The following is a 26,062-nucleotide window of genomic DNA, read 5'->3' as shown; positions in this document are numbered from 1 at the left end:
CAATAGGGGTAATAGAGGTAAATCCTTTAAATCGCTACTTGTCATAGAGTTCTGCATGGATTGTAACCAAAATTAGCCACAAACATCCTTGGGGGAAGGGGAACAGAACTTGTATAAATTTTGGCTCTGATCCCCCGGGGGCAGGAGGGGCGGGGCCCAATAGGGGAAATAGAGGTAAATCCTTTAAATCGCTACAAGTCATAGAGTTCTGAATGGAATGTAACCAAATTTGGCCACAAACATCCTTGGGGGAAGGGGAACAGAACTTGTATAAATTTTGGCTCTGACCCCCCGGGGGCAGGAGGGGCGGGGCCCAATAGGGGTAATAGAGGTAAATCCTTTAAATCGCTACTTGTCATAGAGCTCTGAATGAAATGTAACCAAATTTGGCCACAAACATCCTTTGGGGAAGGGGAACAGAACTTGTATAAATTTTGGCTCTGGTCCCCCGGGGGCAGGAGGGGCGGGGCCCAATAGGGGAAATAGAGGTAAATCCTTTAAATCGCTACTAGTCATAGAGTTCTACATGAATTGTAACCAAATTTGGCCACAAACATCCTTGGGGGAAGGGGAACAGAACTTGTATAAATTTTGACTCTGGTCCCCTGGGGGCAGGAGGGGCGGGGCCCAATAGGGGAAATAGAGGTAAATTGTTTAAATCGCTACTTGTCAAAAATTTTTGAATGGAATGTAACCAAATTTGGCCACAAACATCCTTGGGGTAAGGGGAACAGAACTTGTATAAATTTTGGCTCTGGTCCCCCGGGGGCAGGAGGGGCGGGCCCATTAGGGGTAATAGAGGTAAATCCTTTAAATCACTACTTGTCATAGAGCTCTGAATGGAATGTAACCAAATTTGGCCACAAACATCCTTGGGGGAAGGGGAACAGAACTTGTATAAATTTTGGCTCTGGTCCCCCAGGGGCAGGAGGGGCGGGGCCCAATAGGGGTAATAGAGGTAAATCCTTTAAATCGCTACTTGTCATAGAGCTCTGAATGGAATGTAACCAAATTTGGCCACAAACATCCTTTGGGGAAGGGGAACAGAACTTGTATAAATTTTGGCTCTGGTCCCCCGGGGGCAGGAGGGGCGGGGCCCAATAGGGGAAATAGAGGTAAATCCTTTAAAATCGCTACTAGTCATAGAGTTCTACATGAATTGTAACCAAATTTGGCCACAAACATCCTTGGGGGAAGGGGAACAGAACTTGTATAAATTTTGGCTCTGAACCCCCGGGGGCAGGAGGGGCGGGGCCCAATAGGGGTAATAGAGGTAAATCCTTTAAATCGCTTCTTGTCATAGAGCTCTGCATGGAATGTTACTAAATTTGGCCACAAACATCCTTTGGGGAAGGGGAACAGAACTTGTTTAAATTTTGGCTCTGGTCCCCCGGGGGCAGGAGGGGCGGGGCCCAATAGGGGAAATAGAGGTAAATCCTTTATAACGCTACTTGTAATAGAGTTCTACATGAATGTAACCAAATTCGGCCACAAACATCCTTGGGGGAAGGGGAACAGAACTTGTGTAAATTTTGACTCTGGTCCCCCGGGGGCAGGAGGGGCGGGGCCCAATAGGGGAAATAGAGGTAAATCCTTTAAATCGCTACTAGTCATAGAGTTCTGAATGGAATGTAACCAAATTTGGCCACAAACATCCTTGGGGGAGGGGGAACAGACCTTGTATAAATTTTGGCTCTGACCCCCCCGGGGGCAGCAGGGGCGGGACCCAATAGGGGAAATAGAGGTAAATCCTATAAATCGCTACTTGTCCTAGAGTTCTGCATGGATTGTAACCAAATTTGACCACAAACATCCTTGGGGGAGGGGAAACAGAACTTGTATAAATTTTGGTTCTGGTCCCCCAGTGGCAGGAGGGGCGGGGCCCAATAGGGGCAATAGAGGTAAATCCTTTAAATCGCTACTTGTCCTAGAGTTCTGCATGGATTGTAACCAAAATTAGCCACAAACATCCTTTGGGGAAGGGGAACAGAACTTGTATAAATTTTGGCTCTGATCCCATGGGGGCAGGAGGGGCGGGGCCCAATAGGGGAAATACAGGTAAATCCTTTAAATCGCTACAAGTCATAGAGTTCTGAATGGAATGTAACCAAATTTGGCCACAAACATCCTTCGGGGAAGGGGAACAGAACTTGTATAAATTTTGGCTCTGACCCCCCGGGGGCAGGAGGGGCGGGGCCCAATAGGGCTAATAGAGGTAAATCCTTTAAATCGCTACTTGTCATAGAGCTCTGAATGAAATGTAATCAAATTTGGCCACAAACATCCTTTGGGGAAGGGGAACAGAACATGTATAAATTTTGGCTCTGGTCCCCCGGGGGCAGGAGGGGCGGGGCCCAATAGGGGAAATAGAGGTAAATCCTTTAAATCGCTACTAGTCATAGAGTTCTACATGAATTGTAACCAAATTTGGCCACAAACATCCTTGGGGGAAGGGGAACAGAACTTGTATAAATTTTGACTCTGGTCCCCTGGGGGCAGGAGGGGCGGGGCCCAATAGGGGAAATAGAGGTAAATCGTTTAAATCGCTACTTGTCATAGAGTTTTGAATGGAATGTAACCAAATTTGGCCACAAACATCCTTGGGGTAAGGGGAACAGAACTTGTATAAATTTTGGCTCTGGTCCCCCGGGGGCAGGAGGGGCGGGGCCCAATAGGGGTAATAGAGGTAAATCCTTTAAATCACTACTTGTCATAGAGCTCTGAATGGAATGTAACCAAATTTGGCCACAAACATCCTTTGGGGAAGGGGAACAGAACTTTTATAAATTTTGGCTCTGGTCCCCCGGGGGCAGGAGGGGCGGGGCCCAATAGGGGTAATAGAGGTAAATCCTTTAAATCGCTACTTGTCATAGAGCTCTGAATGGAATGTAACCAAATTTGGCCACAAACATCCTTGGGGTAAGGGGAACAGAACTTGTATAAATTTTGGCTCTGGTCCCCCGGGGGCAGGAGGGGCGGGGCCCAATAGGGGAAATAGAGGTAAATCCTTTAAATCGCTACTAGTCATAGAGTTCTGAATGGAATGTAACTAAATTTGGCCACAAACATCCTTGGGGGAAGGGGAACAGAACTTGTATAAATTTTGGCTCTGACCCCCCGGGGGCAGGAGGGGCGGGGCCCAATAGGGGTAATAAAGGTAAATCCTTTAAATCGCTTCTTGTCATAGAGCTCTGAATGGAATGTTACTAAATTTGGCCACAAACATCCTTTGGGGAAGGGGAACAGAACTTGTTTAAATTTTGGCTCTGGTCCCCCGGGGGCAGGAGGGGTGGGGCCCAATAGGGGAAATAGAGGTAAATCCTTTATAACGCTACTTGTAATAGAGTTCTACATGAATGTAACCAAATTCAGCCACAAACATCCTTGGGTGAAAGGGAACAGAACTTGTGTAAATTTTGACTCTGGTCCCCCGGGGGCAGGAGGGGCGGGGCCCAATAGGGGAAATAGAGGTAAATCCTTTAAATCGCTACTAGTCATAGAGTTCTGAATGGAATGTAACCAAATTTGGCCACAAACATCCTTGGGGGAGGGGGAACAGACCCTGTATAAATTTTGGCGCTGACCCCCCCGGGGGCAGGAGGGGCGGGGCCCAATAGGGGAAATAGAGGTAAATCCTTTAAATCTCTACTTGTCCTAGAGCTCTACATGAATTGTAACCAAATTTGGCCACAAACATCCTTGGGGGAAGGGGAACAGAACTTGTATAAATTTTGGCTCTGATCCCCCAGGTGCAGGAGGGGCGGGGCCCAATAGGGGAAATAGAGGTAAATCCTTTAAATCACTACTAGTCATAGAGTTCTGAATGGAATATAACCAAATTAGGCCACAAACATCCTTTGGGGAAGTGGAACAGAACTTCTATAAATTTTGGCTCTGGTCCCCCGGGGGCAGGAGGGGCGGGGCCCAATAGGGGTTATAGAGGTAAATCCTTTAAATCGCTACTAGTCATAGAGTTCTGAATGGAATGTAACCAAATTTGGCCACAAGCATCCTTTGGGGAAGGGGAACAGAACTTGTATAAATTTTGGCTCTGACCCCCTGGGGGCAGGAGGGGCGGGGCCCAATAGGGGAAATAGAGGTAAATCCTTTAAATCGCTACTAGTCATAGAGTTCTGCATGGATTGTAACCAAATTTGGCCACAAACATCCTTGGGGGAAGGGGAACAGAACTTGTATAAATTTTGACTCTGGCCCCCCAAGGGCAGGACGGGTGGGGCCCAATAGGGGAAATAGAGGTAAATCCTTTAAATCGCTACCAGTCATAGAGTTCTGCATGGATTGTAACCAAATTTGGCCACAAACATCCTTGGGGGAAGTGGAACAGAACTTGTATAAATTTTGACTCTGGCCCCCCAAGGGGAGGACGGGTGGAGCCCAATAGGGGAAATAGAGGTAAATCCTATAAATCACTTCTTGTCCTAGAGTTTTGCTTGGATTGTGACCAAATTTGGCCACAAACATCCTTGGGGGAAGGAGAACAGAACTTGTATAAATTTTGGCTCTGACCCCCTGGGGGCGGGAGGGGTGGGGCCCAATAGGGGATTTAGAGGTTAATATTAAAATTCCTTCAGAAAAGAAACAATGAACCTGTATTCAGAACATTACTTGGCATTACAAACCAGGTGAGCGATACAGGCCCTCTGGGCCTCTTGTTTTAGTTAATAAAGCTTACAGACACAAGCTCAATTACTGTTCTCAAACAGCAAGCCTTTGCAAAAAAACCGGAAACGAGTATAAAAACTGTGCTCTATAACGTACCAGTATAGGTAGAAACTTGTTTCTCAGTGGCCAGCAGTGTTTTGTCTTGATGTGATTCTGATAATTATTGGATTAAATCGGTCAACAGATCAAAGTCTGATATTAACAATTGTCTTATTTATATGTTATGTTCGTCGGGATTCAATAACTATATGTAAACAGCTTTGAATAGGTATTGTTGTACAGTACAATACATGTGTATGTAACATGGCACTACATTAACAGAAGGATCCATAGACCTCGCAACTCAAGGTCTTCAGATTTAATCAACTGATACGAGATCTTAATTTGTAATCTATCTCCCTTTGAGAACTCTTTTGTATTGGAAGCAAAGAATATTGTCGTCTGAAGTCACTGTACTATGTAATTATATCGCTAATTACACAATGGCAGTCTAAAAATCGGTCAAGTTACCTTTTGAATTTTCTATGCAATTTGATATTAGGTTTTAGCATGGGTGTTTTTCTTTTTTACAAAAATCGGTTGGGCAATTTATAATTTGAATCTATTTCTCAAACTTTCTCTAAAATTCTGCAGGATGTAAAAAACCTTTAACTGTAAAAATGGTGTAATGCTTTGAGAATTAATGGGAAAATAACATCTGTGAAATACAATTACTTGTTCAAGTCAGTTAAAACTTTAAATGTTACCAGAAAGATTAGGGCCACAGTGGTCAAATGGTTAAGATGGCCTAACATATTACCACAAGCCTTCCACCTCATGGCTGTGGTTGTCAAATGGTTAAGATGTCCTTACATATTACCACAAACCCCCCACCTCTGGGCCGCGGTGGTCGAGTTGTTAAAATGGCCTAACATATTACCACAAACCCTCCACCTCTGGGCCGCGGTGGACAAATGGTTAAGATGGCCTAACATATTACCACAAGACCACACCTCTGGGCCGCGGTGGTCGAGTGGTTAAGATGTCCTAACATATTACCACAAACCTTCCACCTCTGGGCCGCTGTGGTCGAGTTGTTAAAATGGCCTAACATATTACCACAAGCCCTCCTAATGATTGTGGCAGAGTGTCACTAACTACTAATAACTGTCCATACCTAATGATTGTGCCATCAAACTAAATTTCTACGTTTTACTAATGAAGCAATGGCCCTTTCAGTTCGTCATTGTCCAGATTTCACCAGGGAATTAGAATTTAGTGGAAAATTTATAATGTATTATGATAATTCAGAATTTGTTTTATTTTATTTTTTCAGGAAATGTCGCCTTGAACAAGAGCAGGAGCAGGAGGCTCATACCTCAGGTTCTACCTCTCAGGAATCTCGCTCTGGCTCTAATGACCCCTGGTCAAGGAAAGAGGTCAAGGTCACAGATGACCACAATCTAACTGCTCAAGATAAAGAAAATGTGTCCTTTATTAAGTATAGAACAGAAAATGGTGCTAACTCACAATGTTCTAAATCTCCACTTACACCAAAGAGTTCCAATCCCGAGTCTGATTCGGGGAGGAGCCTGAAAGGTGAAAGTGACGAGAGACTCCAAAGTGCATTAAAAGACGACCCTGTGACAAGAACAGGAAGTAGGTTAGGTCGTCAGCTACGCATATCATCTTTAACCGATTCAACGGGACATCTTTATGTGCCGGACACACCTCCTCATTCTCTATCAGCATTCACAGACTCATCAAAGGGAGATAACCTCTCATCCGACTCACAAAGAGCAGATAACAATCTCACACCAAATGAAGCAGTGACATCAAATGATGAAAATGTAAATCAAAATGAAACGCAAATTCAAACTGCCAATAATCGTCACATGCCTAAAATTGTGTATAGCCATTCAGAGGACAACTGTAATGTAGAGCGACCACATCGGACACTTCAACATTCCCCCTACAGTTCACCCAACTCCTCGCCACGACTCAAACGACGCCCAACCATGGAAACCCGGCGAGTGTCAATTTCGGATGTGGACGGATTTGTTCAGCTGAACCAATACCAGTTGAAAACAGAAATTGGCAAGGTATGTATAGTATCTACCAGCTTTTTATACCCCAGCAACGAAGATAAGGGGAAGGGGACATTGAACTCCTACTAAACTACTTGACATATTTTGATCTGCGTATATCAAAATCACAATCAAAGTTTGATGACAACTAACATTACACTCCGTTCAGTATTATGTAGGTCCCCTAACATGTTTGATACAGTGTTATGTAGGTCCCTTAACAAGTCTGATACAGTACTTTGATAACTAGAGAGTCAGACTTGGCTAGAATTTGCTCAGGAATTCACCTGGACTCAAAAAGTCAAAGCCACACAATCACTTTCTCTGTTACATGGCTGCTTCATAACTTTCTTAGAAGAAGTACTCCAAAAATTTTCTTCAAATTCTGAATTTTATAGCTATTAATTTGCAGGTGGCCTAGTGGTTAAGGTGTCTGACATTCTACCACTAGTCCTCCATCTCTGTAACACAGTGACTGAGTGGTTAAGGTGTCTGACATTCTACCACTAGTCCTCCACCTCTGTAACACAGTGGCTGAGTGGTTAGGGTGTCTGACATTCTACCACTAGTCCTCCATCTTTGGAACACAGTGGCTGAGTGGTTAAAGTGTCTGACATTCTACCACTAGTCCTCCATCTTTGGAACACAGTGGCTGAGTGGTTAAGGTGTCTGACATTCTGTCACTAGCCCTCCTCCTCTGGGCAACAAATTCAAAATCCACTGAGGCAGATGATAGGTACTGCCACAAAAAAATCATGTTTTTTCTCCAAGTACTCCTATTTTCCTCCTTAACCTGCCACATTGTTAACTGCTCCTGGCAGTACATAAGCGTTACTTTGTGATATCCATTCTGGAAAATGATATTGAAATTGTAGTTAGGTGACATCATTATCAGTAATATCACATATATCAGGTACTATTGGGAGTGTGATCAAATCAACTTTATGAAAAAAGAAAAATTACCCCAAAGTATTCAATACTGATATTTATATTCATTCTATACCAAAATTACCCCAGAGTACCCAACACTGATATTTATATTCATTCTATACCAAAATATATTATATCATCAAGTGTATATATTACAGGGTTCCTACGGTATCGTCAAGCTGGCCTATAACGAGGAGGAAGACTTCAATTATGTGAGTATCACAAGGTCAAGGTCACAAACTGACGTTTTAGCTTGGGCAATTCAAGCAAAATCTTGTAGAAGGCCCTATTATTGAGTGGCTGCATATATATGCCATAGAAATGTTTTTGTTTTTACTTTATTTTGGCCTTTTATTTCGGATTATTAGTATACTAGCTTTATACTGTTTTTACCTCATTATGTACATGTTATTATTTTAGCAGTATTATGATTTCAGCAAGTTTTGCACTCAGACTCATTGCGATAATTCAAGTACTTCACTAAAATTTGTTGTACACTCACTCAGACTTACCGGTATATACAGACTTATATACAGACTTATTTACAGACATATATACAGACTTATATACAGACATATATACAGATTTATATACAGATATATATACAGACATGTATACAGACTTATATACAGGCATACATACAGACTTATATACAGACTTATATCCTTTCGACGGCCGGCAGGATTCGAACTTGACTCAATTTTGATAGTAGGTTATTACAAATGCCATCTATGAAAGCAGTTTGCATCTAGATTACGGTTTGATGCCATTTTCACGATGATAACAAACAGCACACACTACAAACAAGTAAAAACAGTCACCGGAAGTCCCCTAAAGGTCACCACGCACGGGTCATGGAAGGCAGAAACCTGCGCGTGGGACTTTTTTTTTTTTTTTTTTTTTAAATCGGTGCTATTTTCCCCTTCCTTTCCCCTTTCTCTCTATTTTCTCTTACTTTGATTCTCTCTATCGTTTAAGACCATCTGCATGTCTGTATCTTGATAATTAAGCTCACAACGACAGGTTTCCGGGCACACACTAAAATCCGGGTTTCAGACCTCAATTTTTGACTTATTTGGGCATGTTCAAAGGTGATTTGTGACGTCACTAATGCAATGACCGAATCGATATTGACATGCTATATAGGGATGAACATCTTCTTTTCAAAAAACTAGTATTTAGTTTTCAACGGTCTCAGTGGGGCTCCAGAAGGGTGCATGAAATGGGGCAAATGCATAATTACGCATAAATACGTTACGGCCGTCCAAAGGATATAGTGATGTCCGGATAATGGAAAATCTCCCGGTTTTCGAGTCGAAATCATAATAAACCATTGTGTAGACACATTTTATGAAATAAAAATAAGTTTCTAGCCGATTTTGAGTTTTTCTGTATATCCTTTCGACGGCCGGCAGGATTCGAACTTGACTCAATTTTGATAGTAGGTTATTACAAATGCCATCTATGAAAGCAGTTTGCATCTAGATTACGGTTTGATGCCATTTTCACGATGATAACAAACAGCACACACTACAAACAAGTAAAAACAGTCACCGGAAGTCCCCTAAAGGTCACCACGCACGGGTCATGGAAGGCAGAAACCTGCGCGTGGGACTTTTTTTTTTTTTTTTTTTTTTTTTTTGAAATCGGTGCTATTTTCCCCTTCCTTTCCCCTTTCTCTCTATTTTCTCTTACTTTGATATCTCTTCTATCGTTTAAGACCATCTGCATGTCTGTATCTTGATAATTAAGCTCACAACGACAGGTTTCCGGGCACACACTAAAATCCGGGTTTCAGACCTCAATTTTTGACTTATTTGGGCATGTTCAAAGGTGATTTGTGACGTCACTAATGCAATGACCGAATCGATATTGACATGCTATATAGGGATGAACATCTTCTTTTCAAAAAACTAGTATTTAGTTTTCAACGGTCTCAGTGGGGCTCCAGAAGGGTGCATGAAATGGGGCAAATGCATAATTACGCATAAATACGTTACGGCCGTCCAAAGGATATACAGACTTTATACAGACTTATATACAGTCATATATACAGACTTATATACAGACTTATATACAGACATATATACAGACTTATATACAGACATATATACAGACTTATATACAGACTTATATACAGACTATATACAGACTTATATACAGACTTATATACAGACTTATACAGACTTATATACAGATTATATACAGACTTATATATACAGACTTATATACAGACATATATACAGACTTATACAGACTATATCAGACTTAATATATACAGACTTATATACAGACTATATATACAGATATATACAGACTATATATACAGACATTATATACAGACATATACAGCTATACAGACTTATATACAGACATATATACAGATTATACAGACTTAAATACAGACTATATACAGACTTATATACAGACTTACTATATACAGACTTATATACAGACATATATACAGACTATATACAGACTTATATACAGACTTATATACAGACTATATCAGACTTATATACAGACTTATATACAGACTTATATACAGACATATATACAGACTATATACAGACTTATATACAGACTTATATACAGACTTATATACAGACATATACAGACTTATATACAGACATATATACAGACTTATATACAGACTTATATACAGACATATATACAGACTTATATACAGACTTATATACAGACTATAAGATATATACAGACTTATATACAGACTTATATACAGACTTATATACAGACATATATACAGACTTATATACAGACTTATATACAGACTTATATACAGACTTATATACAGACTATATACAGACTATATAACATATACAGACTTATATACAGACTATATACAGACTTATATACAGACTATATACAGACTTATATACAGACTATATACAGACTATATACAGACTTATATACAGACTTATATATACAGACTTATATACAGACTTATATACAGACATATATATACAGACCCCTTTCTATCTATTTTCTCTTACTTTGATATACAGACTTAAGATACAGACTTATATTACAGACATATATACAGACATTTCAGGGCACTTACATACAGACTTATATACAGACTTAATTTTTGATACAGAAAGGTATATACAGACTAATACACTTATATATACAGACTATATATACAGAACTTATATACAGACATATACAGAAGGGTATAGAAATGGGGCAAATGCATAATTACGCATAAATACGTTACGGCCGTCCAAAGGATATAGTGATGTCCGGATAATGGAAAATCTCCCGGTTTTCGAGTCGAAATCATAATAAACCATTGTGTAGACACATTTTATGAAATAAAAATAAGTTTCTAGCCGATTTTGAGTTTTTCTGTATATCCTTTCGACGGCCGGCAGGATTCGAACTTGACTCAATTTTGATAGTAGGTTATTACAAATGCCATCTATGAAAGCAGTTTGCATCTAGATTACGGTTTGATGCCATTTTCACGATGATAACAAACAGCACACACTACAAACAAGTAAAAACAGTCACCGGAAGTCCCCTAAAGGTCACCACGCACGGGTCATGGAAGGCAGAAACCTGCGCGTGGGACTTTTTTTTTTTGTTTTTTGTTTTTTTTTGAAATCGGTGCTATTTTCCCCTTCCTTTCCCCTTTCTCTCTATTTTCTCTTACTTTGATATCTCTTCTATCGTTTAAGACCATCTGCATGTCTGTATCTTGATAATTAAGCTCACAACGACAGGTTTCCGGGCACACACTAAAATCCGGGTTTCAGACCTCAATTTTTGACTTATTTGGGCATGTTCAAAGGTGATTTGTGACGTCACTAATGCAATGACCGAATCGATATTGACATGCTATATAGGGATGAACATCTTCTTTTCAAAAAACTAGTATTTAGTTTTCAACGGTCTCAGTGGGGCTCCAGAAGGGTGCATGAAATGGGGCAAATGCATAATTACGCATAAATACGTTACGGCCGTCCAAAGGATATACAGACTTTATACAGACTTATATACAGTCATATATACAGACTTATATACAGACTTATATACAGACATATATACAGACTTATATACAGACATATATACAGACTTATATACAGACTTATATACAGACATATATACAGACTTATATACAGACTTATATACAGATATATATACAGACTTATATACAGACTTATATACAGACATATATACAGACTTATATACAGACTAATATACAGACTTTATACAGACATATATACAGTCATATATACAGACTTATATACAGACTTATATACAGACATATATACAGACTTATATACAGAGATCTATACAGACTTTATACAGACATATATACAGACTTATATACAGACTTACATACAGACTTATATACAGACATAAATACAGACTTATATACAGACTTATACACAGACATATATACAGACTTATATACAGACTTATATACAGACTTATATATAGACATATATACAGACTTATATACAGACATATATACAGACTTATATACAGATATATATACAGACTAATATACAGACTTATATACAGACTAATATACAGACTTTATACAGACATATATACAGTCATATATACCAGACTTATATACAGACTTATATACAGACATATATACAGACTTATATACAGAGATCTATACAGACTTTATACAGACATATATACAGACTTATATACAGACTTACATACAGACATATATACAGACTTATATACAGACTTATATACAGACATATATACAGACTTATATACAGACTTATATACAGACTTATATACAGACTTATATATAGACATATATACAGACTTATATACAGACATATATACAGACTTATATACAGATATATATACAGACTAATATACAGACTTATATACAGACATATATACAGACTTATATACAGACTAATATACAGACTTTATACAGACATATATACAGTCATATATACAGACTTATATACAGACTTATATACAGACATATATACAGACTTATATACAGAGATCTATACAGACTTTATACAGACATATATACAGACTTATATACAGACTTACATACAGACTTATATACAGACATATATACAGACTTATATACAGACTTATATACAGACATATATACAGACTTATATACAGACTTATATACAGAGATCTATACAGACTTTATACTGATATATATACAGACTTATATACAGACTTATATACATTTTGTTTGTTTGATTAATTAATGTCCTATTAACAGCTATGGTCATGTAAGGACGTCCTCCCATGTATGCGATGTGTTGCATGAATGTTGTGCGAGGTGTGTGTTTTGAGAGACTGCAGTATATTCATGTTGTGTCTTCTTGTATAGTGGAACTTTTGCCCTTTTATAGTGCTATATCACTGAAGCATGCCAGACTTATATACAGACTTATATACAGACTTATATACAGACATATATACAGAGATATATACAGACTTATATACAGACATATATACAGACTTATATACAGACTTATATACAGACTTATATACAGACATATATACAGACTTACATACAGACTTATATACTGACATATATACAGACTTATATACAGAGATATATACAGACTTTATACAGACATATATACAGTCATATATACAGACATATATACAGTCATATATACAGACTTATATACAGACTTATATACAGACATATATACAGACTTATATACAGACTTACATACAGACTTATAGCCTTCAGTTGAGCGTTCGCCCCTGTGAAGAAGGCTCTGGGTTCTGTCCCCTGGCCGAGACACACCAAAGTCTATAATAATGGTAGTTTCTGCTTCTGCTTAGCACTCAGCATAAAGGGAGTAGGACGACTGGTTCGCCCGTTGTCAGTATAATGTGACCGGGTGGGGCGTGTTGCTTGGTGTCTTCTGCAGCATGCTTCAGTGATATAGCACTATAAAAAAAGGGCAACAGTTCCACTATATAAGACGACACAACACGAATATACAGCAGTCTCTTAAAACACGCACCACACACTTCATACAGGCAACACACCGCATACATGGGAGGCGGTGGCAGGCCATCCCTATAGGACGATATTAAACAGACTAAGGAATATGAAAATGACAAATTAGGTTTATGCAATATTAGAATCATTGTCCTATAGGACAACCATTAATGAGAAGTAACTGAAAACATTTCATGTTAAAAAATCTTTATAAAATCATTATAACATTTATTTTACGTTTTTCATTATTTTTATATATTTTTTTTCCGCAATTTCTGCATTTCATATAAAACCAATTTCAAATACCTTTTTGATCCATTTCATAAGTGATGAATACGTTTTGTTTCAGGCAATGAAAATTTTATCAAAGAAGAGATTGATGAAAAAGGCTGGTTTCTTCCGTAAGTACTAGAACTATTCAGTTAATGTTTGTACGGTTTCAATAGGAATTTAATAGACGTAAGTCTGATGGTAATAAATATCACAACACACCTACAAACAAGGGAGAGAGGAAAGAAGAAAAGGATAATCTTGTGATAAATAAACTGATCACATATTCCGTCTGACATCCAGTGCCTGTCCTTATGTAATATGTCTGTATACGTCACTATAGTGTAATATATCCTGGAGCAATTTTTATTGGCTGTGCCGGGCAGGAAACCTATTGTGACGTCATGACAGACAATAAAAATGATGTGATGTTCGAATTACAAACACTGTGGGATAAAATGGCGGCCTCTGCCAGATTTTCACAATACATCTCGACGTGAGATTCTTCAATATATGTTGGTTTTTGTAGGTATGTGACAAAAAGTATCCTAAATTTGTGCTGATTTCATATGAGATTTTATGAAACTCGTCTCAAAGTTTTAATTTTTGCTCACTTGAAGGCTCACAAAAATAAAAACGTTAAAGACTTATTTCATAAAATTTCGTATAAGTCCATTAACAACACTCATTTAAGATTCTATATATTTTATGAATGTATTACGATAAGTTTAATATATTTTGCAAGAGACGGTAAGCCTGTGCCTCACTATGAAAGTATTAAGATTTTGATTTTGTTTGAAGGACACCCCCCAGCGAGAGACGGTAAGCCTGTGCCTCACTATAAAAGCATTACGATAAATTTGATATTTTTTGAAGGACGCCCCCTCAGCGGGAGACTAAGCCTGTGCCTCACTATAAAAGTATTACGATAAATTTGATATTTTTTGAAGGACGCCCCCCCCCCCCAGCGGGAGACGGTAAGCCCATGCCTCACTATAACACTATTACGATAAATTTGATCTTTTTTGAAGAATGCCCCCCAGCGAGAGACGGTAAGCCTGTGCCTCACTATAAAAGTATTACGATAAATTTGATATTTTTTTAAGGACGCTCCCCAGCGAGAGACGGTAAGCCCATGCCTCACTATAAAAGTATTACGATAAATTTGATATTTTTTAAGGACGCCCCCCAGCGAGAGACGGCAAGCCTGTACCTCACCCACCTAACCCTCTAGAGAGAGTGTACAGAGAAATCGCCATCCTTAAAAAGCTGGATCATCCCAACATTGTACGACTGGTGGAGGTGTTGGATGATCCTGACGAGGATAATTTGTACATGGGTGAGTGATCTGCTTATCATTGACATTCTCTTACATGTTTAACAAATATAAAATTTAGAAAGGGGAGATAACTCAATCTTACAACATCACTTGTTTAATAATCTAGAAAGCTGCATATCAATTTCCAAAGTGGGAAATTCAATATTATTGGTACATTTTTGTTTGACAATTGATAAAAAAACAGCTTATTACTATAGATATGAAACATATTTTGAAATAAACAAATGAACATTAAATTGTAAGGTTAGTATAACACCAATGATTATTGATTATATTGTAATTCTCTACTTTTCAGTATTTGAACTGCTGGAGAAAGGGTGAGTTGAAAATCATTAATGCATGTTTCAATAATACTCTATAATGCAAAAAAACAAGTTTCTTTAATTTGTGAAGGGTTTTAAAAACCAAGAGCCTGGCTGTTAATGATATTAAATAAACAAAATCAAACATGTGATGTTAGGAAATGATCTAGAATGTGAAGAACAGATATGTATTGCATTTATATATATGCTGACATTGATTTACAAACACATTTAACCTGTTTCTGATCATTCTCTTGCCTGTATCTACTATAAATTTCCAGGGAGGTGTTGGAGGTTCCGACTGCCACCCCGCTGTCCGAGGATACTGCCTGGAGATATTTCCGGGACATCATCGTCGGCATTGAATATTGTACGTACTACCATAGTGCTATAGTAAAGTTCTCACATTACTATATGTGTGCTACCATCACCTTTACTTCAATTACTATTGACGTCATACATTGTAATGTCACTTATCTGAATTCTGTTAACATATTTTATTTCTCCGTACCCATCTATTATAACTCGCTTCTGTCATTGGTTTTCAAGCTAATATTCCTTCTAGAAGGGTATACGTATTGAGTGTTTACTTGCCATGCACCAATCCGAATGTGTTGTTAACAATAACTATAGTGTTGAAGATCCATGTATGAAATACAACCCAAGAATTATGATGGTCGCTAAACAATCGCATAGAAGACACACTCTCAAGGACCCACTGAAAATGAAAAACCAATCAGATTAAAAACAGATATTTTATTACTTTCTGATACTCTATATTCTTCGTAATAAAACGCAGAGTATCGAAGCGTAATTGAATACCTGTTGGTGATCAGATTGATAAAAACTCACATGTTGCCTGATCAGCGACCATTATCATTAATAAAGTGTACTGTACACTTATCTTTTCACTACATCTGCTGAATAGAAAGAAATTACCATGGTTAGAGCTGAAACACCCATATAAAATGTGCAGTACAAGTTGATAAGGGGCATTTTAGCTTTGAGATCAACAATGAAATTCGAATTTAGATACCGATCAATTTGGGATGCCTCTGGTTCTCCAGTTGGAAACCATTAAGATTGATGATATATCTTTGTTATTTTTCTGGCTCTATAACCTACGTATCCTTTGTTATTTTTCAGTACATTTTCAGAAGATAATCCATAGAGATATCAAGCCTTCAAATCTGCTGCTAGGAGATGACGGTCATATCAAGGTCAGATGTAATTACCATATTTACCCTGGGTCATATCAAGGTCAGATGTAATTACCATATTTACCCTGGGACATATCCAGGTCAGATGTAATTACCATATTCAGATGTAATTCCATATTTACCCTGGTCATATCAAGGTCAGATGTAATTACCATATTTACCCTGGAACATATCAAGGTCAGATGTAATTACCATATTTACCTTGGGACATATCAAGGTCAGATGTAATTACCATATTTACCCTTGTTCATATCAAGGTCAGATGTAATTACTATATTTACCCTTGGTCATATCAAGGTCAGATGTAATTACCATATTTACCCTCAGTCATATCAAGGTCAGATGTAATTACCATATTTACCCTGGGACATATCAAGGTCAGATGTAATTACCATATTTACCCTGGGACATATCAAGGTCAGATGTACTTACCATATTTACCAGACATATCAAGGTCAGATGTAATTACCATATTTACCGGACATATCAAGGTCAGATGTAATTACCATGTTTACCCTGGAACATACCAAAGTCAGATGTAATTACCATATTTACCCTGGGACATATCAAGGTCAGGTATAATTACCATATTTACCCTGGGACATATCAAGGTCAGATGTAATTACCATATTTACCTTGGGACATATCAAGGTCAGATGTAATTACCATATTTACTGGACATATCAAGGTCAGATGTAATTACCATATTTACCCTAGAACATATCAAGGTCAGATGTAATTACCATATTTACCCTGGGACATATCAAGATCAGATGTAATTACCATATTTATCCTCAGTCATATCAAGATCAGATGTAATTACCATATTTACCCTGGGACATATCAAGGTCAGAAATAATTACTATATTTACCCTTGGTCATATCAAGGTCAGATGTAATTACCATATTTACCCTGGGTCATATCAAGGTCAGATGTAATTACCATATTTACCCTCGGTCATATCAAGGTCAGATTTAATTACCATATTTATCTTCAGTCGTATCAAGGTCAGATCTAATTACTATTTTTTTTTGCTCTTGGTCAAATTAGTTACATGTAGCACCTTTCCATCTTTGTTCTATTTTGCAGATTGCTGACTTTGGAGTTAGTAATGAATTCACAGGGACTGATATTTCCCTAACAAGCACTGCGGGTACCCCTGCCTTCTCTGCCCCAGAAACCCTCAGAGGTATGATCACAAATACATCTCTGAAGATTTGAGTCAATAGGTTAATTTGAATTTGTTTTAGGGTTAAATATGCTCTGGAGAAGAATAGTTTAATTTATTGTAAACAGAAAAACTATTGTAAAGTATTTATTTATTGCTCAATAATACAGCAAAACTTACTTATTACAAATTCCTAGGGGTCTAGATAGTGAATTTAGCGCGAATTAAAATATGCATTGTCTTAATTAAGTTATATATATACAAACCTCTGGCAGAAAGTCTGTAAACAAAGAAACTAACTCACCTTTAATTTTAGATAATATGATGATATATTGCATCATGCATTATCAAACAAACCCTTTGCTGCGAATTATAATGCTTGGCAATTAGCTGTCTGAGTGTAAAATTATTAGGAAATCGAGATGAATGGTGTAAAGGGAATGAATTTGACATTTGAATAAAATTTATAATTCAAATCGTTACATTACTTATTTTACATAGCCAGTTCTTCAGTCGTAAATAAGTTTGCCTCCTGGACATCAGCTCTAGTTGGTCTTTCTAACCAAATTTTACAGTTGTGATGACATGATACATGTATACTGCTGATAAAACTTTGATTTTCACCACCTTATGATTTTTTACCTCCATTGTAGATGGTAAAGAAGAGTTCCGAGGGAAGGCCTTAGACATCTGGGCCATGGGGATTACGTTGTATAGTTTGGTGTTTGGACAGGTAAAATCAGAAATTGCTAAATCTAGATCTGTAATTAAAAAATGCATAATATTCTATCGCATAGTTCTGAAAATCATCATAATACGCTACGATTGTCTGCAAAGCTCTGTCATCTATATTAACCATATAATGTCATAAAATGATAGTTTAATAGTTATCTAATTCTGTAGTTACTCATTTTGGGGGTCTCTGATGTAAAGTTGTTTAGATTAGACCAAGAAAACAGATTATTGACGATGATTTAAAACCATAAGATAGAACAGCCATTTTTGACGGTGATAGCTAGTTGACATTTCTATGTGTGGCGGCAGTTCATGGATATGGGCATTTCAGCTGCATTGCGAGATAGCTAGCTTTGTGGCAGTGCATATGAATGTCTGTGTATGCATGGTAACATGGAAGGCGATCCTCAGCATATCACACATGTCAACATTTAAAAGTGACGTCATAATTTCATGTTATGGATGTATCACTATAAACTTCACTGATATAGTGATCATGATATATGAATGTAAACATAGTAATTTATTAAATTTTTCGCAGTGAATTATAAGGTTTTACGGGGAACATTTTTCACTCTAGTGAAAATATCACTTTTGATATTTTCACTTGATTTTGACCAATCGCAATGCAGCATTGACAGTGAAATATCATTTTGATTGTTACCTGTTTAGTTTATCGTGAAAATGACGTCATATTTTTATGTAGAAATATGACGTTATGCTCACTAAAACACGACGTATTAATGGCAAGGGCAAATAACTCTGTAAAATATAATGGCTGAATAAGCTTTAGCAGAACTAGTTGTGATGGTTTTCTGTAAATGGAAGTGATAAAAAAATGTAATAAATAGAATATTCCTTGTTTCTTGAGGTAGAATCTTGATGTTTTTCACTCGTGTTTCACACCTTACTTGATGAAATATAACTGATTTTCATCAAGAAATAAGGAATATTTTTTGTTTACATTATATTTGCTAAGACATCAAGTTGTTACGTTGATCATTATCTTTATTATGGTAAGTCTATTATAATCATACTTTTTTGTCCTGCTAAAGATTAAAGTTATATACATGTTTACATGCAAATCAGTAAGGCTTCTTGGCCCATACCTCGAGCTTTGTTTGCTCAATTTTTTATGAAATAAAGACTAAACAATAGGATGGCTCTTAAATCTTGGCATACCCCTGATAAAGAGGGGAAGCCGTTTATTTTAATAGATTTATTTTGTAAGGAAATATGATTTTAAATTTCTTGAAAATTTTTTAGCGAAGGTGAGTATGCTGATCATATAGGTAGTGGTATAATGGGCTGCATGGTTATAGGTAAAATGTAGGATATGGTAATTAGAATATTGACACGTTTATTTTTGTCTTATAGGTACCTTTCCCACCCAAAGATGACTACATTATGGGTTTACATCGACGAATTTTAAATGACCCTGTCTCTTTTCCATCTGTGTAAGTACATCTGATTCTCCAGTAACATAAAATAAAGCAACATTTTCCTTTTCTATCTTTTTTTTGACTTTTGTTCTAAATTAAGTGTTTTCTATCTATGTAGGCCTATAATATCAGAATCAATGAAAGACTTGATTCTCAAAATGCTGGACAAGGACCCTGAGAATCGGATTCTGTTATCCGACATCAAGGTAAGTATGTGACGTACATATTAGTATAAATATCTGACGTACATAGAAGTATAAATATGTGACGTACTCAAAATAAAGGTAAATATGTAACATATTTGATGTAAAGGTGAAAATGCGATGTACAGAAACTGTATTTTACCTGACATAACATTATAAAGGCCCACTAACTTTCCGGAGCAAAATTTAAAGGTTTCTTGAAAACATTATTATCATTAAAAATATATATATCGATGGCCTAGGATAATGTTACAACATAGAATTTCCTGTGTAATATATGATTACTGTCGAGATTCATTTCGCTGTTTTACTGTCTGGCATAGTGATAGTCAGCTACCACGTGGTATTTAGGACGACGGCGGGAAACATAAGACGAACCACATTATGAAAATTAACATTTGTTTTATTTTAATTAAATTGTTCAGAGGGTGATGATATGTGTTGTATTAACGGTAAATTAATAACTTTTGTGACTCTACAAAATTATTAATCTGATATTACATTATCATTTTGAAAATTAAAATCTGTTTCGAAAAGGTAGTGGGCCTTTAAAAAGGGAATTTTAATCCCATTTCTTAGAATGAGTAAAAGGTATCAAAGAGGAATTAATACTTGATGAATGAGAATTGTTGATTTTAAGCTTTCCTGTCGTTACATGAAGCCTGACACTGTTTTACAGTCATGTTTCAGTTTTGGCTAACTTTCAATCGTTTTGTTTGATAGGTTCACCCCTGGGTAACTAAGGAAGGCGAGTTCCCGCTGCCGACTGAGGAGGAGAACTGTATCCTTGTCACAGTAACCGAGGAAGACATCAACAATGTCGTCAAACATGTGCCAAAGATTGAAACTGTGGTACGTTGTATGTTATATTAGAAGGGTTTGGTTATTATACTATCTTTGTGTGAGAAAATAACATTTTCTTTCTCAAAAACTAATGACGTTACTCAAAAAAAAAAATATTCACTAACCATTTTGTTATTTTAGATATTTGTAAAAAGTATCCTGAAACAGAAATCATTCAGAAATCCGTATCGGGACAAATCTCATGTGAAGGAAGAGTTCCAGAAGGGGAGATCACACTCAGCCCCCGATACGTTCCATGACGTCATGAAAAGGTGGGTTAAGACAAGGAGTATATAAACATTCAGTTCTACGCTATTCTTTATTTTGTTGGCTTAATTTATATGAGTAAGACCGACATCTATCAGCAGATATATATTCCAAGGTACCCTGTCATGTGTTGTCTCAATGTCACATAGATACAAATAGCATACTTATGAACCCAAACTGTATTGACTACATAGTCAATATTTACATGTATAATGTAGTAGTTGGATGTCTTATACAGAATGATCAGTTTACTGTTTACTGCTGATTTATCTGAGGACTAGAAAAACAAAACTCGAACAACTTGATAATGAAGGAGGATAGTGCAGTTTTATTGTGAAAATGACGTCATATTTTTGTGTAGAAATATGACGTTATGCTCACAAAAACATGCCATAATAATGGCAAGAGCAGATAACATCATTTAAGCATTGATGTCACTATTTTTGAACTTCATTGGAGTATAAAAGAAACTTTGCATAGTGGATTCTCACAAAAATTTGCAAACAAAATTTATTTCATAACCAGATGAAATTAAGAAAAAGTTACATCAATGCTGATGATTAATGTTTCAGACTACATGATATCATAAGACACCTTTAAACGTTAAATTCCATTGATTTACCAAGCGATTCTTTTTTCAAATCAATACCCAACGTCAATGTCTCTTTTGAGACGTCAAAAAAGAGTTGGCCAATCAGAAAGCCTGATTTAGTATGAAAAGAAAGAAAAACAAATTATGATTGTGATGTTACAGGAAAATCTCATCTGACGCCCATGTAGACTCTACCCTGAAGGAAGACTCCTGACACACAAACTCAATCATCACGGATTTCAGACATTTTGTGCGTTGATCTTGTTATAACCTGAAGGACCACATGCATGCTCGTGTCTTGAACATTTTTAAAATACATTCAAACTTTCTGTGATGAAGCTTGTCTGTTTTCCCAGGCATCCTTCCTTCTATATTTATCATGACATTGACCTTGTTGAACTTTTATCTTTTTAATGTCACATGCTGGTGTAGGTTTTTATTAAAAAATTTCACATTCAGAACTTTCCTGTTGACCTTTTGACCTTTCACCTTTGATATTGTTATTGTTGACTTTCCTACATTGTTGGAAGTTATGATGATGTTTGATATGAAAAACAACTACTTCTAAATCTAACTAAGTGTGTTAAAGTTCTGTGAAAATTGATTCATTTTGTACCTAATCTAAGTGCTTTTTTATGTACATATTTTAAAAGAGCTTTTGCATCTTTTGTTCTGTGCGACTGATGATCTCTGTAATTACTTTGTCGCTTAAACTTCGATCTTTGTCCAAATGTGTTTCACCAACAAATGGTTATTAAAACATGGTTTTATCATTTTTTGTATTTGTCCTGTGTAAAGACAGTATATGATAGTTACTTGTAATTGGTTCTTACTCAAGCCCGTAGTTAACATATTCATTAGCTTAGCTAAACGTTTTAGAATTGTAGGACATACAATTTTCTGTGTTGAGTTTACATAATATTACCCTTTTTTCATTTCATTTTAGTATCTAAGGTAAGGAATTATCTTTTGATAATAAATTTTAAATCACACTTTATTTTCAAGCAATTACAATAGTTTAATATCTCAGGTATTTCTATATACAAAGTGTGTATTGATTGAATTTGTCGCATCATACTACAATAAATTATTCTTATTTTACGGATAAGTTTAATGCTATGAGCTATAACTTTATTGATTGAAAGATGTTTACTAATAAAGTGTCTGAATCGTCTTAAACATCAAACCATGCTATATGTTATGTTGGACAAGAAAACCTTTAAAGAAAGCGGAACAATTTCTTTTTTTTTTTTAAATCCAGATAGTGATTTAACGGGGAAAGGTTGGGACATCTTCAGGCTTTATGTAGAACAGCTCATCGTATCAACATTATTTGTCATCAGAAGGAGTGAAGACAGTTCGCTGTTGTGTACAATCATTATCATATCTATAATCGACTTCTGTGAATTTGAGTCCTTTACATTTTTCTTCATTCAAAATCAAACATTACATTTCTACATTTAGGTTTTTAATATTCATGAAAAATAGCAACATTTTTTCAAAAGAATCTAAACCTAAGATATTTTTTTCCTAACAAATATAAACTTGTTAATAAAAGATTAAACTGAAAAAAAATCCAGGAAATGAAATATATGCTACAAAGAGAATCTCTTTTAATAAGTATTCTGTTTTTACAGAGTTAGTTATCTGCCCTTGCAGGTAGGTATCGATTGTTATGTCATTATTTTGTGAGCGCATTTCATGTCGTTTTCTCTGAAAAGTATAACGTTACGCTCGCAAATACATGACATCACAATCAATATTTAACCACAAGGGCAGATAACCCTGTAATATGCAAATACAGAATATGCTAGGAAGAGTATCTCTTTATGAAGATCCATAAGGTCTTTCTAACATTTTGTGTTTAATTTGTTCAAGAATTACACCTGATGCTACGCAATTTGTTTTTATTTTTCTATCCTTGAAAAATTTTGTAGTAATTTCACAAGTAGACAAGATTTGACAACTTCAAATGTTTTGTCTTTTTGATTATTCTGTTATTCACCCCTAAAGATCCATTTGAACTCTTCTACTTCCATTGCTGGAATAGTCTATTCTGAACTTTATAGGTAGAGAACATGTTAAAAAAGTTAACAAATTTGTGTCTTAACCTACCAGAATTTAAGGAAAAAACTCAATATGTATTAATACTGTAACTTGGTTTGATTATTTTTCAAGCTTGGTAAATATTGGACACACAGATTCAAAGTCAAAAGCACAGTGTGTTACCCTGGCAATTACTAAGCTCAATCTACGGATCCATTCTGAACTATCAGAGTTACTTCCCTTCATTTCACTCAGTACTGACAGAGAACAACAAAGGGAAGTAACTGTGGTAGATCAAAATGGGAGAGATCTTTTTAGGCAGTTCATGTTGAGAGCCAGTGATCAACAAGTGGCTCTCTCAAACATTAAAGTTTATAGAAGTATAGCAGGCTGATGTTGCCTTTTGAATTAAGTGAGATATCTGTTTAAAAGAAATATTCCTCTTATTGTAAATTAAAAATGATTTGTTCATCTTGGGACTAGTTTTTATTAGATTATAAATAAAATTTCTATAAAACACTGGTGTGGTAGGCTTCTGTTAGTAAGACAGAACAAAAACATGTATATGGTATGTTAATTAACTGATTCACCCCTGAACATTTAGGCTCTTCTAAGTCAAACACTAGAAGAGTCCATTATGAAATTTCAGAGGTGAATGTCAGTTAAAACCTGAAATAAGAAATATCACAACTTCTTTGTCACAATAATATTACTACAGTGTTAAAGTGGTATTTGTTTGACATTATGTGATGTAAATAAGTATCCTTGTTCGAGAGGGACAGATTGTACAGTTGTTCTGATTACTTGTACAGGAGGAACAGGTTGTACAATTGCTCTGATTCCTTGTACAGGAGGAACAGGTACAATTGTTCTGATTCCTTGTACAGGAGGGACAGATTGTACAATTGTTCTGATTTTTTGTACAGGAGGAACAGGTACAATTGTTCTAATTCCTTGTTCAGGAGGGACAGGTTGTACAATTGTTCTGAATCCTTGTTCAGGAGAGACAGATTGTACACTTGTTCTGATTCCTTGTATAGGAGGGACAGATTGTACAATTGTCCTGATTCCTTGTACAGGATGGACAGATTGTACAATTGTTCTGATTCTTTGTACTGGAGGGACAGATTGTACAATTGTTCTTATTCCCTGTACAGGATGGACAGATTGTACAATTGTTCTGATTCCTTGTACAGGAGGAACAGGTACAATTGTTCTGATTCCTTGTTCAGGAAGGATAGGTTGTACAATTGTTCTGATTCCTTGTATAGGATGGACAGATTGTACAATTGTTCTGATTCCTTGTTCAGGAGAGACGGATTGTACAATTGTTCTGATCCCTTGTACAGGAGGAACAGGTACAATTGTTCTGATTCCTTGTACAGGATAAACATATTGTACAATTGTTCTGATTCCTTGTACAGGAGGAACAGGTACAATTGTTCTGATTCCTTGTACAGGATGGACAGATTGTACAATTGTTCTGAATCCTTGTTCAGGAGAGACAGATTGTACAATTGTTCTGATTCCTTGTACAGGATGGACAGATTGTACAATTGTTCTGAATCCTAGTACAGGATGGACAGATTGTACAATTGTTCTGATTCCTTGTTCAGGAGAGACGGATTGTACAGATTGTACAATTGTTCTGATTCCTTGTACAGGAGGGACAGATTGTACAATTGTTCTGAATCCTTGTATAGGAGAAACAGATTGTACAATTGTTCTGATTCCTTGTACAGGAGGGACAGGTTGTACAAGGATTCCTTGTTCAGGAGGGACAGATTTTTCTTATCTTGTATTGTCAATCTTTGTTGTTTAACGCTCAACTCTTATGCACTATTTGCTGATTCCTTGTATGACCTTGTTATAAAAATGATATCCTAATAAAACTTTTTGCAATTTTTGTCATTCTTTAATTTCATTTTTACTCCAATGAAGCAATTCTAGTGTAGTCCAGTGTGTATAATCT

At 36.5% G+C, this 26,062-nt stretch overlaps 1 protein-coding gene across 6 annotated transcripts in view; it reads left to right on the top strand.

The window, feature by feature from the left end:
* LOC138331057 (calcium/calmodulin-dependent protein kinase kinase 1-like) overlaps positions 1–25,996 on the top strand; it is a 248,457-nt gene extending 222,461 nt beyond the window's left edge. For all 6 annotated transcript variants that reach the window (XM_069278508.1, XM_069278509.1, XM_069278512.1 and 3 more), the window contains 14 exons: positions 5,999–6,764; positions 7,838–7,891; positions 14,012–14,063; positions 15,113–15,271; positions 15,567–15,588; positions 15,855–15,943; positions 16,720–16,793; positions 17,884–17,983; positions 18,616–18,695; positions 20,075–20,154; positions 20,258–20,345; positions 21,066–21,194; positions 21,327–21,457; positions 22,207–25,996. In XM_069278508.1, the coding sequence (XP_069134609.1) occupies positions 5,999–6,764; positions 7,838–7,891; positions 14,012–14,063; positions 15,113–15,271; positions 15,567–15,588; positions 15,855–15,943; positions 16,720–16,793; positions 17,884–17,983; positions 18,616–18,695; positions 20,075–20,154; positions 20,258–20,345; positions 21,066–21,194; positions 21,327–21,457; positions 22,207–22,258 (1,876 nt within the window). In that variant the 3' untranslated portion in view covers positions 22,259–25,996. The remainder of the gene's footprint in view (positions 1–5,998; positions 6,765–7,837; positions 7,892–14,011; positions 14,064–15,112; positions 15,272–15,566; positions 15,589–15,854; positions 15,944–16,719; positions 16,794–17,883; positions 17,984–18,615; positions 18,696–20,074; positions 20,155–20,257; positions 20,346–21,065; positions 21,195–21,326; positions 21,458–22,206) is intronic.
* The last annotated feature ends 66 nt before the right edge of the window (positions 25,997–26,062 follow it).

This window comes from Argopecten irradians, chromosome 9, assembly GCF_041381155.1.
Source record: "Argopecten irradians isolate NY chromosome 9, Ai_NY, whole genome shotgun sequence".
NCBI lineage: Eukaryota > Metazoa > Mollusca > Bivalvia > Pectinida > Pectinidae > Argopecten > Argopecten irradians.
Note: the sequence above shows the minus strand (reverse complement) of the source record. Positions and strands in the feature narration are given on the sequence as shown.